This window comes from Rutidosis leptorrhynchoides, chromosome 10, assembly GCF_046630445.1.
Source record: "Rutidosis leptorrhynchoides isolate AG116_Rl617_1_P2 chromosome 10, CSIRO_AGI_Rlap_v1, whole genome shotgun sequence".
In the NCBI taxonomy this organism is placed as follows: Eukaryota; Viridiplantae; Streptophyta; class Magnoliopsida; order Asterales; family Asteraceae; genus Rutidosis; species Rutidosis leptorrhynchoides.
The window spans coordinates 27,689,937-27,706,511 of NC_092342.1; the positions used below are offsets into that span (position 1 = coordinate 27,689,937).

Genomic DNA, 16,575 nt, shown 5'->3' on the forward strand with positions numbered 1-16,575 from the left:
TCTCTTAATATGATATATATACATTAAATGTCTTTACAACGATAATCGTTACATATATGTCTCGTTTAAAAATCATTAAGTTGGTAGTCTTGTTTTTACATATGTAGTTCATTGTTAATATACTTAATGATATGTTTACTTATCATAGTATCATGTTAACTATATATATATCCATATATATGTCATCATATAGTTTTTACAAGTTTTAACGTTCGTGAATCACCGGTCAACTTGGGTGGTCAATTGTCTATATGAAACATATTTCAATTAATCAAGTCTTAACAAGTTTGATTGCTTAACATGTTGGAAACATTTAATCATGTAAATATCAATCTCAATTAATATATATAAACATGGAAAAGTTCGGGTCACTACAGTACCTACCCGTTAAATAAATTTCGTCCCGAAATTTTAAGCTGTTGAAGGTGTTGACGAATCTTCTGGAAATAGATGCGGGTGTTTCTTCTTCATCTGATCTTCACGCTCCCAGGTGAACTCGGGTCCTCTACGAGCATTCCATCGAACCTTAACAATTGGTATCTTGTTTTGCTTAAGTCTTTTAACCTCACGATCCATTATTTCGACGGGTTCTTCGATGAATTGAAGTTTTTCGTTGATTTGGATTTCATCTAACGGAATAGTGAGATCTTCTTTAGCAAAACATTTCTTCAAATTCGAGACGTGGAAAGTGTTATGTACAGCCGCGAGTTGTTGAGGTAACTCAAGTCGGTAAGCTACTGGTCCGACACGATCATTAATCTTGAATGGTCCAATATACCTTGGATTTAATTTCCCTCGTTTACCAAATCGAACAACGCCTTTCCAAGGTGCAACTTTAAGCATGACCATCTCTCCAATTTTGAATTCTATATCTTTTCTTTTAATGTCAGCGGAGCTCTTTTGTCGACTTTGGGCGGTTTTCAACCGTTGTTGAATTTGGATGATCTTCTCGGTAGTTTCTTGTATAATCTCCGGACCCGTAATCTGTCTATCCCCCACTTCACTCCAACAAATCGGAGACCTGCACTTTCTACCATAAAGTGCTTCAAACGGCGCCATCTCAATGCTTGAATGGTAGCTGTTGTTGTAGGAAAATTCTGCTAACGGTAGATGTCGATCCCAACTGTTTCCGAAATCAATAACACATGCTCGTAGCATGTCTTCAAGCGTTTGTATCGTCCTTTCGCTCTGCCCATCAGTTTGTGGATGATAGGCAGTACTCATGTCTAGACGAGTTCCTAATGCTTGCTGTAATGTCTGCCAGAATCTTGAAATAAATCTGCCATCCCTATCAGAGATAATAGAGATTGGTATTCCATGTCTGGAGACGACTTCCTTCAAATACAGTCGTGCTAACTTCTCCATCTTGTCATCTTCTCTTATTGGCAGGAAGTGTGCTGATTTGGTGAGACGATCAACTATTACCCAAATAGTATCAAAACCACTTGCAGTCCTTGGCAATTTAGTGATGAAATCCATGGTAATGTTTTCCCATTTCCATTCCGGGATTTCGGGTTGTTGAAGTAGACCTGATGGTTTCTGATGCTCAGCTTTGACCTTAGAACACGTCAAACATTCTCCTACGTATTTAGCAACATCGGCTTTCATACCCGGCCACCAAAAATGTTTCTTGAGATCCTTGTACATCTTCCCCGTTCCAGGATGTATTGAGTATCTGGTTTTATGAGCTTCTCTAAGTACCATTTCTCTCATATCTCCAAATTTTGGTACCCAAATCCTTTCAGCCCTATACCGGGTCCGTCTTCCCGAATATTAAGATGCTTCTCCGATCCTTTGGGTATTGCATCCTTTAAATTTCCCTCTTTTAAAACTCCTTGTTGCGCCTCCTTTATTTGAGTAGTAAGGTTATTATGAATCATTATATTCATAGATTTTACTCCAATGGGTTCTCTGTCCTTCCTGCTCAAGGCATCGGCTACCACATTTGCCTTCCCCTGGTGGTAACGAATCTCAAAGTCGTAATCATTCAACAATTCAATCCACCTACGCTGCCTCATATTCAGTTGTTTCTGATTAAATATGTGTTGAAGACTTTTGTGGTCGGTATATATAATACTTTTGACCCCATATAAGTAGTGCCTCCAAGTCTTTAATGCAAAAACAACCGCACCTAATTCCAAATCATGCGTCGTATAATTTTGTTCGTGAATCTTCAATTGTCTAGACGCATAAGCAATCACCTTCGTTCGTTGCATTAATACACAACCGAGACCTTGCTTTGATGCGTCACAATAAATCACAAAATCATCATTCCCTTCAGGCAATGACAATATAGGTGCCGTAGTTAGCTTTTTCTTCAATAACTGAAACGCTTTCTCTTGTTCATCATTCCATTCAAATTTCTTCCCTTTATGCGTTAATGCAGTCAAGGGTTTTGCTATTCTGGAAAAGTCTTGGATGAACCTTCTGTAGTAACCAGCTAGTCCTAAAAACTGGCGTATGTGTTTCGGAGTTTTCGGGGTTTTCCACTTTTCAACAGTTTCTATCTTTGCCGGATCCACCTTAATACCTTCTTTGTTCACTATGTGACCGAGGAATTGAACTTCTTCCAACCAAAATGCACACTTTGAAAACTTAGCGTACAATTCTTCCTTCCTCAATACTTCTAACACCTTTCTCAAATGTTCACCGTGTTCTTGGTCATTCTTTGAGTAAATAAGTATGTCATCAATGAAAACAATGACAAACTTGTCAAGGTATGGTCCACACACTCGGTTCATAAGGTCCATGAACACAGCTGGTGCATTAGTTAAACCAAACGGCATGACCATAAACTCGTAATGACCGTAACGTGTTCTGAAAGCAGTCTTTGGAATATCATCTTCTTTCACCCGCATTTGATGATACCCGGAACGTAAGTCAATCTTTGAATAAACAGACGAGCCTTGTAGTTGATCAAATAAGTCGTCGATTCTCGGTAGTGGGTAGCGGTTCTTGATGGTAAGTTTGTTCAACTCTCGGTAGTCGATACACAACCTGAATGTACCATCTTTCTTCTTGACAAACAAAACAGGAGCTCCCCACGGTGATGTGCTTGGTCGAATGAAACCACGCTCTAAAAGTTCTTGTAATTGGCTTTGCAGTTCTTTCATCTCGCTGGGTGCGAGTCTGTAAGGAGCGCGAGCTATTGGTGCAGCTCCTGGTACAAGATCTATTTGAAATTCAACGGATCGATGTGGGGGTAATCCCGGTAATTCTTTCAGAAATACATCGGGAAATTCTTTTGCAATGGGAACATCATTGATGCTCTTTTCTTCAGTTTGTACTTTCTCGACGTGTGCTAGAACAGCATAGCAACCTTTTCTTATTAGTTTTTGTGCCTTCAAATTACTAATAAGATGTAGCTTCGTGTTGCCCTTTTCTCCGTACACCATTAAGGGTTTTCCTTTTTCTCGTATAATGCGAATTGCATTTTTGTAACAAACGATCTCTGCTTTCACTTCTTTCAACCAGTCCATACCGATTATCACATCAAAACTCCCTAACTCTACTGGTATCAAATCAATCTTAAATGTTTCGCTAACCAGTTTAATTTCTCGATTCCGACATATATTATCTGCTGAAATTAATTTACCATTTGCTAATTCGAGTAAAAATTTACTATCCAAAGGCGTCAATGGACAACTTAATTTAGCACAAAAATCTCTACTCATATAGCTTCTATCCGCACCCGAATCAAATAAAACGTAAGCAGATTTATTGTCAATAAGAAACGTACCCGTAACAAGCTCCAGGTCTTCCTGTGCCTCTGCCGCATTAATATTGAAAACTCTTCCGCGGCCTTGTCCATTCGTGTTCTCCTGGTTCGGGCAATTTCTAATAATCTGGCCCGGTTTTCCACATTTATAACAAACTACATTGGCATAACTTGCTCCGACACTACTCGTTCCGACACCATTTGTTCCTTTCGTTCTATTAACCCCTGGTCCGTAGACCTCACACTTCGCCGCGCTATGATCATTTCTTTTACACTTGTTGCAAAATTTGGTGCAGAACCCCGAGTGATACTTTTCACACCTTTGGCATAGCTGCTTCTGATTGTTGTTGTTGTTGCGGTTATTATTGTTGTTGGGATGATTGTTGTAGTTGCTGTTGTTGTTGTTGTTGTTGTTGTTGTTGTTGGGCCATTTGTTGTAGTTGCGATTGATATTGCGATTGTTGGGATAATTATTGCGATTATTGTTGTAATTGCTGTTGTTATTGTATTGGTGATTCTTATCACCGTTTTCCTCCCACTTTCTTTTAACTTGCTTCACATTGGCCTCTTCAGCAGTCTGTTCTTTAATTATTTCTTCAATCTGGTTCACTAGTTTGTGAGCCATTCTACATGCCTGTTGTATGGAGGCGGGCTCATGTGAACTTATATCTTCTTGGATTCTTTCCGGTAATCCTTTCACAAACGCGTCATTCTTCTCTTCCTCATCTTCGAATGCTCCCGGACACAATAGGCACAATTCTGTGAATCGTCTTTCGTACGTGGTAATATCAAATCCTTGGGTTCGTAACCCTCTAAGTTCTGTCTTGAGCTTATTGACCTCGGTTCTGGGACGGTACTTCTCGTTCATCAAGTGCTTGAATGCTGACCACGGTAGTGCGTACGCATCGTCTTGTCCCACTTGCTCTAGATAGGTATTCCACCATGTTAACGCAGAACCTGTGAAGGTATGCGTAGCGTACTTCACTTTGTCCTCTTCAGTACACTTACTTATGGCAAACACCGATTCGACCTTCTCGGTCCACCGTTTCAATCCGATCGGTCCTTCGGTTCCATCAAATTCCAAAGGTTTGCAGGAAGTGAATTCTTTGTAGGTGCATCCTACACGATTTCCTGTACTGCTAGATCCAAGGTTATTGTTGGTATGTAGCGCAGCCTGTACTGCGGCTATGTTTGAAGCTAGAAAAGTACGGAATTCCTCTTCATTCATATTCACGGTGTGTCGAGTAGTCGGTGCCATTTCCTTCAAAATAGTCAAATGGAACAAGTTAATCATACAGAATATTAAGAGTAGTTAATAGTATGTCGTAGCATAATATGAACTCATTTATAAAAGCTTTTTCTTCATATTAGCGTTTTATAAGTTTAAATTCGGGTAGTACCTACCCGTTAAGTTCATACTTAGTAGCTAATATACAATTCAACTACTACAATTCTATATGAAAAACTGATTATAATAATATTTCGCGTTCAAACTTTTACACAATATTTTACAAACTTACAATATCGCTTATTTTACATATAGCATGAAATATAGCACACAATAAATTTGATACAAGATGGTTGTGAAGATAATTCTAGCTAGTACACAAGTCGTTCAGCAAAGGTAATAAAGACACGTAATTCATACGTCCAGAAACAAGTCATGCATTCTGGTTTTACTAGGATTACTTCCCATCCTTGGTCTTGTGGAACATAACCGTTATGGCCGTTGATAAGACAGCGTGTTGTAACGTCGTCAAAGGGACGAGGGTTACGTAATGTCCAACAGTCCTGTAACAATCTAAAAACCTCATTTCTTACCCCAATTACCGACTCCGTCACTTGTGGAAACGTTTTGTTTAATAGTTGTAGCCCGATTTTCTTGTTCTCACTTTGGTGAGAAGCGAACATTACTAATCCGTAAGCATAACATGCTTCTTTATGTTGCATGTTAGCCGCTTTTTCTAAATCACGAAGTCCAATATTCGGATATATTGAGTCAAAATAATTTCTTAACCCATTGCGTAAAATAGCATTTGGGTTCCCCGCAATATATGCGTCAAAGTAAACACATCGTAACTTATGGATTTCCCAATGTGATATCCCCCATCTTTCGAACGAAAGCCTTTTATAAACCAAGACATTCTTGGAACGTTCTTCGAATGTCTTACAAACTGATCTCGCCTTAAATAGTTGTGCCGAAGAATTCTGACCGACTCTAGACAAGATTTCATCAATCATGTCTCCGGGTAGGTCTCTTAAAATATTGGGTTGTCTATGCATTTTGTGTTTTTATACTGTAAAATAGACAAGAGTTAGATTCATAAAAAAAATACTTATTAATACAAGCAATTTTTACATATATCATAAAGCATAAGCACACTATATTACATATATTACACCACACGAATACAACTATCTTATTCCGACTCGCTTGTTTCTTCTTCTTCGATTTTGGTTCGTTTTGCCAAGTTTCTAGGGATATATGATGTTCCCCTAATAAGAGCCGTCATTTTCCACATTGGTTTAGAAAAACCTGGTGGTTTAGAGGTTCCCGGGTCATTGTTACAACTTAAGGACTTCGGGGGTTGACGATACATATAAGGTTCATCGGGGTTGGAATTAGATTTCTCTATTTTTATGCCCTTTCCCTTATTATTTTCTTTTGCCTTTTTAAATTCAGTTGGGGTAATTTCTATAACATCATCGGAATTCTCGTCGAAATCCGATTCATCGGAGAATTGGTAATCCTCCCAATATTTTGCTTCCTTGGCGGAAACACCATTGACCATAATTAACCTTGGTCGGTTGGTTGAGGATTTTCTTTTACTTAACCGTTTTATTATTTCCCCCACCGGTTCTATTTCTTCATCCGGTTCCGATTCTTCTTCCGGTTCCGATTCTTCTTCCGGTTCCGACTCTTCTTCCGGTTCCTCTTCGGGAACTTGTGAATCAGTCCATGAATCATTCCAATTTACATTTGACTCTTCATTATTATTAGGTGAGTCAATGGGACTTGTTCTAGAGGTAGACATCTATCACATAATATCAAACGCGTTAAGAGATTAATATATCACATAATATTCACATGTTAAAAATATATAGTTTCCAACAAAATTTGTTAAGCAATCATTTTTCAAGTAAACACGGTCGAAGTCCAGACTCACTAATGCATCCTAACAAACTCGATAAGACACACTAATGCAAAATTCTGGTTCTCTAAGACCAACGCTCTGATACCAACTGAAATGTCCCGTTCTTATTGATTAAAAACCTTCCATATTAATTGATTTCGTTGCGAGGTTTTGACCTCTATATGAGACGTTTTTCAAAGACTGCATTCATTTTAAAATAAACCATAACCTTTATTTTATCAATAAAGGTTTAAAAAGCTTTACGTAGATTATCAAATAATGATAATCTAAAATATTCTGTTTACACACGACCATTACATAATGGTTTACAATACAAATATGTTACAACAAAATAAGTTTCTTGAATGCAGTTTTTACACAATATCATACAAGCATGGACTCCAAATCTCATTCTTATTTAAGTATGTGACAGCGGAAGCTCTTAATAATCACCTGAGAATAAACATGCTTAAAACGTCAACAAAAATGTTGGTGAGTTATAGGTTTAACCTATATATATCAAATCATAATAATAGACCACAAGATTTCATATTTCAATACACATCCCATACATAGAGATAAAAATCATTCATATGGTGAACACCTGGTAACCGACATTAATAAGATGCATATATAAGAATATCTCCATCATTCCGGGACACCCTTCGGATATGATATAAATTTTGAAGTACTAAAGCATCCGGTACTTTGGATGGGGTTTGTTAGGCCCAATAGATCTATATTTAGGATTCACGTCATTTAGGGTGTCTGTTCCCTAATTCTTAGATTACCAGACTTAATAATAAGGGGCATATTCGATTTCGATAATTCAACCATAGAATGTAGTTTCATGTATTCTCATCCCAAAAATATTAGATTTTAAAAGTGGGACTATAACTCACTTTCACAGATTTTTACTTCGTCGGGAAGTAAGACTTGGCCACTGGTTGATTCATGAACCTATAACAATATATACATATATATCAAAGTATGTTCAAAATATATTTACAACACTTTTAATATATTTTGATGTTTTAAGTTTATTAAGTCAGCTGTCCTCGTTAGTAACCTACAACTAGTTGTCCACAGTTAGATGTACAGAAATAAATCGATAAATATTATCTTGAATCAATCCATGACCCAGTGTATACGTATCTCAGTATTGATCACAACTCAAACTATATATATTTTGGAATCAACCTCAACCCTGTATAGCTAACTCCAACATTCACATATAGAGTGTCTATGGTTGTTCCGAAATATATATAGATGTGTCGACATGATAGGTCGAAACATTGTATATGTGTCTATGGTATCTCAAGATTACATAATATACAATACAAGTTGATTAAGTTATGGTTGGAATAGATTTGTTACCAATTTTCACGTAGATAAAATGAGAAAAATTATCCAATCTTGTTTTACTCATAACTTCTTCATTTTAAATCCGTTTTGAGTGAATCAAATTGCTATGGTTTCATATTGAACTCTATTTTATGAATCTAAACAGAAAAAGTATAGGTTTATAGTCGGAAAAATAAGTTACAAGTCATTTTTGTAAAGGTAGTCATTTCAGTCGAAAGAACGACGTCTAGATGACCATTTTAGAAAACATACTTTCACTTTGAGTTTAACCATAATTTTTGGATATAGTTTCATGTTCATAATAAAAATCATTTTCTCAGAATAACAACTTTTAAATCAAAGTTTATCATAGTTTTTAATTAACTAACCCAAAACAGCCCGCGGTGTTATTACGACGGCGTAAATCCGGTTTTACGGTGTTTTTCGTGTTTCCAGGTTTTAAATCATTAAGTTAGCATATCATATAGATATAGAACATGTGTTTAGTTGATTTTAAAAGTCAAGTTAGAAGGATTAACTTTTGTTTGCGAACAAGTTTAGAATTAACTAAACTATGTTCTAGTGATTACAAGTTTAAACCTTCGAATAAGATAGCTTTATATGTATGAATCGAATGATGTTATGAACATCATTACTACCTTAAGTTCCTTGGATAAACCTACTGGAAAAGAGAAAAATAGATCTAGCTTCAACGGATCCTTGGATGGCTCGAAGTTCTTGAAGCAGAATCATGACACGAAAACAAGTTCAAGTAAGATCATCACTTGAAATAAGATTGTTATAGTTATAGAAGTTGAACCAAAGTTTGAATATGATTATTACCTTGTATTAGAATGATAACCTACTGTAAGAAACAAAGATTTCTTGAGGTTGGATGATCACCTTACAAGATTGGAAGTGAGCTAGCAAACTTGAAAGTATTCTTGATTTTATGTAACTAGAACTTGTAGAATTTATGAAGAACACTTAGAACTTGAAGATAGAACTTGAGAGAGATCAATTAGATAAAGAAAATTGAAGAATGAAAGTGTTTGTAAGTGTTTTTGGTCGTTGGTGTATGGATTAGATATAAAGGATATGTAATCTTGTTTTCATGTAAATAAGTCATGAATGATTACTCATATTTTTGTAATTTTATGAGATATTTCATGCTAGTTGCCAAATGATGGTTCCCACATGTGTTAGGTGACTCACATGGGCTGCTAAGAGCTGATCATTGGAGTGTATATACCAATAGTACATACATCTAAAAGCTGTGTATTGTACGAGTACGAATACGGGTGCATACGAGTAGAATTGTTGATGAAACTGAACGAGGATGTAATTGTAAGCATTTTTGTTAAGTAGAAGTATTTTGATAAGTGTATTGAAGTCTTTCAAAAGTGTATAAATACATATTAAAACACTACATGTATATACATTTTAACTGAGTCGTTAAGTCATCGTTAGTCGTTACATGTAAGTGTTGTTTTGAAACCTTTAGGTTAACGATCTTGTTAAATGTTGTTAACCCAATGTTTATAATATCAAATGAGATTTTAAATTATTATATTATCATGATATTATCATGTATGAATATCTCTTAATATGATATATATACATTAAATGTCTTTACAACGATAATCGTTACATATATGTCTCGTTTAAAAATCATTAAGTTAGTAGTCTTGTTTTTACATATGTAGTTCATTGTTAATATACTTAATGATATGTTTACTTATCATAGTATCATGTTAACTATATATATATCCATATATATGTCATCATATAGTTTTTACAAGTTTTAACGTTCGTGAATCACCGGTCAACTTGGGTGGTCAATTGTCTATATGAAACATATTTCAATTAATCAAGTCTTAACAAGTTTGATTGCTTAACATGTTGGAAACATTTAATCATGTAAATATCAATCTCAATTAATATATATAAACATGGAAAAGTTCGGGTCACTACAAATGGACCCAAGCCCACATATCAGACTTGGGCCTAATATGTCTAACACGTTTTGATCATTAAATTCAGCTGTAGGTAGCTGCGGGCCTCCTATGCAATCACGTGTTTCATTTGTTTATCAGGGGATAGGGCCAATATATACTTACTCTGCACCCTTCGATTTTTCAGGTATTCAATAATGTTGATCTTAGAATATATAGTTTCTGCTTCAAAAGTACAACTCAATATCCACTTGTCGAGTTTATTCTCCGCAGTTGATATCGAACTGTATATCTAACTGACCCTGCTTATTGAATTTGATGCTCATGTGATGATGTTCATCTTATTCTGCTTCGGTTATCGAACTCGATATTCACTTGATTGATATCCCCTGTTTGTATGTCGGATTTGATAATCACCTTTGTCCCGTCTCAATAATAATTGAAATTTGAACTCGATATGATCTTCTATTTAATATTTTGTTTATTCAAATTTCGATACTCCTATAAACATGTAATCTGATCCCAGAAGTTTGAAAATCAGTACAAATATATGAAATCCGTTATCCACTTCAAGTGTTTATTTAATAGAGCTATATGAGCATATCTATTGTTCTTTATTAGTATTTGTAGGATTGTTTTGTTAATTTCTTCGTTACAGAATTAAAGACCAACCAAAGGAGGTGTCTTCCCGAGGCACAGCGAGGCGAGCTCTGTTAACTTCAAACGACTTGGCACGTAAAGTATGTGGGTAACAGGTGACGTAATCACCCGTAGTAACTATATAACTTTGTAACTTATGTATGTGTGTAACTGGCGATGTGATCGCCCGTAATAACTTTATAAATTTGGTAAATTATGTGTGTAATGAATAGCCGACGACATGATCACGGGCAATTTTCAGCCGCGGAGCGCGACTCCTATCTTTCTTGTTATAGACAAAATTGGAATTTTCAAATTTTTTTCCCTTATTAGCTGCTTCATTTCTATTTTATTTTAATCCCCAACAAAGTGAAGGCCTACCTCACTAGTTGATTTGAATGGTGGAAGTAGGAATACTACAATAAATCGGTAGCTGATTTTTACATTATTAACGTTATTATTGAAACTGACTTAGGTTGAACAGCTTCTCTTGTTTTGATTTTTGCATAAAACCTCTAAGAAATCTAGTAAAAAAAACAACTATCGTGTTAGAAACTGATTTTTTTACCAAAAAATCAAACATACAAATTTATAAATGTACTAGTACTAAATTTACTGAATAAATCAATATTAAACAAGGTAATAGTAACCAATAACTGTCTTTTAAGTTCAAATTCAAATTCTTAAGTACATGGGTTAACAATTATTCACTGAGAATCTTTCACAGCAAAACAATTATAACTTGAAAGATATAACTTGCTAGCATTCTTATTTCTTATTAACACATAAGCAGCTAATGTGCAATCGTCTCTCTTATTCTCGACAAACAGCTTCATCATGCAGCTCCGAAATTCATCTAATTGGTCTGATAGAGTTCTTGAGGAAGGCGTGGAGTAATGATCACTTCAAGCGGTTTAACCTTCTGTAACGCAATGCCTAACCCCTCAGTCATATCAACAGGTTTCCCCATTGGCGTTGACAAGTCAAACCCTTGAATTAACCGAGCAAGTGTCAAGTATATAACATGCGAAGCAAATGTGATCGCATGACACATTCGTCTTCCAGTACCGAACGGAATGTACTCAAAGTTATGACCCTGATAATTTAAATCACAATGTTCCTTAAGAAACCTTTCTGGTCTAAACTCATGCGGATCGGACCAAACTTGTGGGTCCCGGTGTAACTTCCATACGTTTACTATTAACCGGGTCCCTTTTGGGACATGATATTTCTCAACATGGCAGTCCTCCATGGCCTCGTGAGGACCTGCTAAGGCTCCCGGTGGATACAATCTCAGCGTTTCCTTGACTATGGCTTGTAGATATGTTAAGTTTTTAACGTCTGAATCTTCGGCCCATCTATGTTTGCCTACATGGATATCAAGCTCCTTCTGCGCTGATTTTAAGACGTTTGGGTTGTTCAGTAGTAAAGAAAGCGCCCATGTCATTGTCAACGCAGTGCTTTCTGAACCCGTCAACATGAGAACCTACAAAAATAATTGCAGTTTTAGTATTTTCATTCAGGGTCGTCTCATTAATTTATAAGTCCCTGATCGAGATACAAAAATGGGCTGTTATAACTTATAGACGTTAAATTTCTCGATGTATATAATAATAATTCTACTAAAAAGTTATCATTATAAATAACAAAAGCATGTTATCGTTTCAGAGATCTCTTGATCATGGCTTTTGACTTGGGGTAATTTGTGTCAAAAGAAGAAAACGACTTTTTTGGCTGTAAGTTCTTTTTGACATACTTGGATTCGAGATGGCAATGGATCGGGTGATGCCGTATCCATATCCATATGACCATATCCATTTAGTTTTTTTTCCATCCATATCCATATCCACTTAGTTTCAAGTCATCCGTCCATATCCGTATCCAGTGGATTAAGCGAGTTAATAGATATCCAATGGATATTAATAAAAATGTCATAATATATTTTAATATGCGATTAAAAAAACGTAGTATATCAAAAATAAATATAAAATGATATAATTAAATTATATCCATAAAAATGTGTAATCTTTGTCGATGATGTAACAAAGTTTGTTAAATTTACTAAAAAACATAGATTATGAAAAATAAAATATGAAATTTGTAAGTTTATTTTGTTAGATATACATGTTTTATTGTAATATATTATAGTTATTATATTATAAGGTTGAAAGAAAAATGTATACCTAATGGTAAATGAGCTTGTAATAGTAAATATGTAAGCATATATCTATATTTATGTATTTTTTATGTATTTCTGGAATTCGGGTGGTAATGGATATATCCATAGATGAAACTTTTCATCCATTTCCATATCCATATCCATTTAGGTTCATCCATATTCGTATCCATATCCATTTAGGTTCATCTATATCCATCACGAAGCGGGTGGATCGGGTGGATATCTACCGGATCGGGTGACCATTGTCATTCCTAACTTGGACCCATTTAAAATTTGTTTGCTCTGTTCGATGACCTATCTTGTACACCCTCAAAGACGCCGTAATTTTCATTCATTTTTTTTAATAAAGAACGATTAGGGATATTCCCTATTTGTAGAAGGACCATTTGAGGTGGCAAATTGGATGGGTCGAGTAATGGGTTAAAATGGGTCAAGTTAACTAACTTTTGGTTTTGTTGACCTCGTTATAAGTAAATAATTACCCAAATCAACCCTTTTGTAATAGAATGCTTGAAAAAATCGAAGTAAAAGTAAGAAACTTACCAGGGTTGTTGACTTGATGATTGTTTCACGCCCTTGGCCCGACATTTTAGCGTCTTCCGGCAGAGTTGACAGCATCACATCCATGAAATCGCCTTCTTCATCAGTATCACACTCTTTTCTCTTCTCAATATGTTCATCAAGCCATTTTCCAATAACCCCATCAACTTGTTTCGCCACTTGTTTCATAGCTTTAACGTACCCTCCAATGTCGATTCGTTCCAAAAACGGAAAAAAATCAGACACAACAAAAGCGCCACTAATATACAACCCTTCCGTTATAGCTTCTTTCACATGTACGTCTTCGTTATAACCTTCTTCACTAAATCTTTTCCCTGCTAAAACACGTATGATTATATTAAACGTTATGTTCTCAAACCACTTACTCATGTTCAAAACAGGTGCTCTGCCCCCACTCTGCAACTTAAAAAGGTCAACAATGGAGTCATTCACTTCCGAGTTACGAATATGACAAAACTTTTCAACGCGTTGGCTTGTAAAAAGCTCAGAGCTAACCAGCTTTCGCATTTCTCGCCAATATGGTCCATATGGTGCTAATGCAAAACCAGTGTTGTCATACACCATGTGTCGGCTAACGGCCGAATAGGGTCTAGTTGCAAAGTTTTTGTCATTGGTAGTAAAGCACTCTTTGACCATCTGCCAACTGCTGACAACTAACGCTTGACGACTACCAAGACGTAGGGAGTAAATGGGCCCGTAGTCATCGGCTATCTTTCCAAGTATTCTTGCTAAAGGAGCTTGACCACGTAAAAAATGAAGGTGACCGATAAAAGGCAATGAACCTGAGGGTACTGGTGGTTTAAGTAGTTTACAACCTTTTTTGTGTTGTTTTTGTTTCTTATTTTGTAGTAAGTGTAGGTTAAAATGAAAATCACCAGGACTACATATGGTGAAAACTGGGGTAAATGTAAATTTTTCATGTTGATGTATATTTGTTGTTGCTTATTTGGTACAGAAAACAAATACTTGAGTTGTATTTATAATAGATCTTGTGGCTCATAGTAACAGTTATAGCGTTAGGTAATGCAATTTAGACCTCTCAGTCAACATGGCGACATGAAAAACGTTGTTGTTTGGTTAGACTTAGAAATAAATTATTAGTGATTCTAAATAGATGTGTGTTTCACATTTTAAAATTATAAGGAACCAAGTAAACCGAAAGTAGCTTCAGAGCAATTCGTTATGTCATTGTCTTTGGATAAGATATGTGACACCATTCCACATAATAATACTAAATACTATTTTTGGAGCAGGGCGTCATCGCTTGGAATTTAGATTGTTGGTTAATGGTGCAACATATGGTTTGCACACATAAAAAATTCATTATACACCCGAGGATGCTTAAAGAAGCAGATTAGAAAAACTTTAAATACAAATTTTGATATATAGTCGTTTAACGTTTTCCGGCCAAAAAAACATTCTACGATATAAATTACTTGAGTTGTATTTATAATGAAACTTGTGGCTCATAGTCAGTGGGCGAATCTAGAGCCAACCATGTGGAGTCAATGACCTCATTGTTTTATTAGATTTGGAATTTTATTTAGAATATACTTATCAAATCCGTACGGGACACCATTAAAATCAGCTATAGGACCCCATATATTTGTGGAATTTATAATTTTTTAGAGATAAATAATACTAAAATACTTTTCAAATATAATTAGTTTTGAAAAAAAAAAAATCACGACTCCATTGGGTTTTTATCCTAAATTTCCCACTGCTCATAGTAACAGTTATAGCGTTAGGTAATGCAATTTAGACCTCTCAGTCGACATGGCAACATGAAAAACGACGTTGTTTGGTTAGATTTAGAGATAAAATAGTGATTTTAAATGGATGTCTGTTTCACATTTTAAAATTATAAGGACCCAAGTAAACCAAAAGTAGCTTTATAGCAATTCGTTATGTTATTGTCTTTGGATAAATACTATTTTTGAGCAGGGCTTGGTCACTTGGAATTTAGATTGTTGGTTAATGGTGCACATATCGTTTGTAAAGATAAAAAATTCATTATAAATCCGAAAAGATGTTCAAAGACATAAAAATAATGCTGAAGACAAATTATTATTATTATCCTATATACTAAAACATATCCAAAAATTAGTCGTTTCAGTTGTTTCGGATTCTCGTTTTGAATTTGCGTTCACACTGCAATCGGTCAACTTTGGCTCAATTTACACAACGATCCCTCAAGTTTACATTTTTTCAGTGGTTGAAAGTGTAAATATATAATTTTATTAAAATAAAAGAAACTAATTCCACCCGAATTTTTAACGGGCCCTATCTGTGACGCCCCATACTAAATCAACATGTACGGACCATCAACAACAGAATCATTACAAGGTCAAACACTATATGCGTTTTCAAAACAAGTTTGCATTCATGATAAAAGGTGACGTCATAACTAACGTCGAATGTTTTACAACAAAAGTATGCTTCTATGAATAGAAGCAAAGATAAAAGTACGTGACCCTCAGGTCGTTACAAATCATTGTTTCAAAAGTAAATAAGTTTGAATGCAAATAAACATTTCATGCGGTAACATCTCTAATAAGGCAGCGGGTGGCTAATCAGCAAGACTAGTACAACAGCGGAAGCAAGCAACCTTAAGCACCTGAGAAAAACATGCTTAAAACGTCAACACGAATGTTGGTGAGCTATAGTTTAAGTATAACTGTAATGTAAGGTAGGCCACGAGATTTCAGTGCTACAAAGAGCGTTTCAAAACAGTATGTAAAGTATATGTTTAACCGTGGGCACTTGGTAAGTAACTTAACGTTTATAACCCCCTGAAAGTACACTTGGCGAGTGCGTATGTTTACGAAATATTAAACACCCGTTAAATGCTAGCGCGACTAGCCCGAGTGGGGATGTCATACAATATGGATCCATATCTAAGATTCGCGTTCACCGGTTCAAAAACCAATGACTAAACGTTACCGAGCTAAAGGGAATGTTTATGCCGTTGTATAACCCACACATATATAAAGTTTAAGTACTCGTGCCTAGTATGTAAAACGTAAAATGCGCATGTATTCTCAG

At 35.6% G+C, this 16,575-nt stretch overlaps 1 protein-coding gene across 1 annotated transcript; it reads right to left on the reverse strand.

Annotated features, from left to right (window-relative positions):
• Positions 1-11,646: 11,646 nt before the first annotated feature.
• On the reverse strand, positions 11,647-14,450 carry LOC139870152 (xanthotoxin 5-hydroxylase CYP82C4-like). Its single transcript, XM_071857998.1, is given in 3 exon segments — positions 11,647-12,276; positions 13,513-14,334; positions 14,337-14,450. Coding segments are annotated over 3 exon segments (1,566 nt in total).
• Between the last annotated feature and the right edge of the window lie 2,125 nt (positions 14,451-16,575).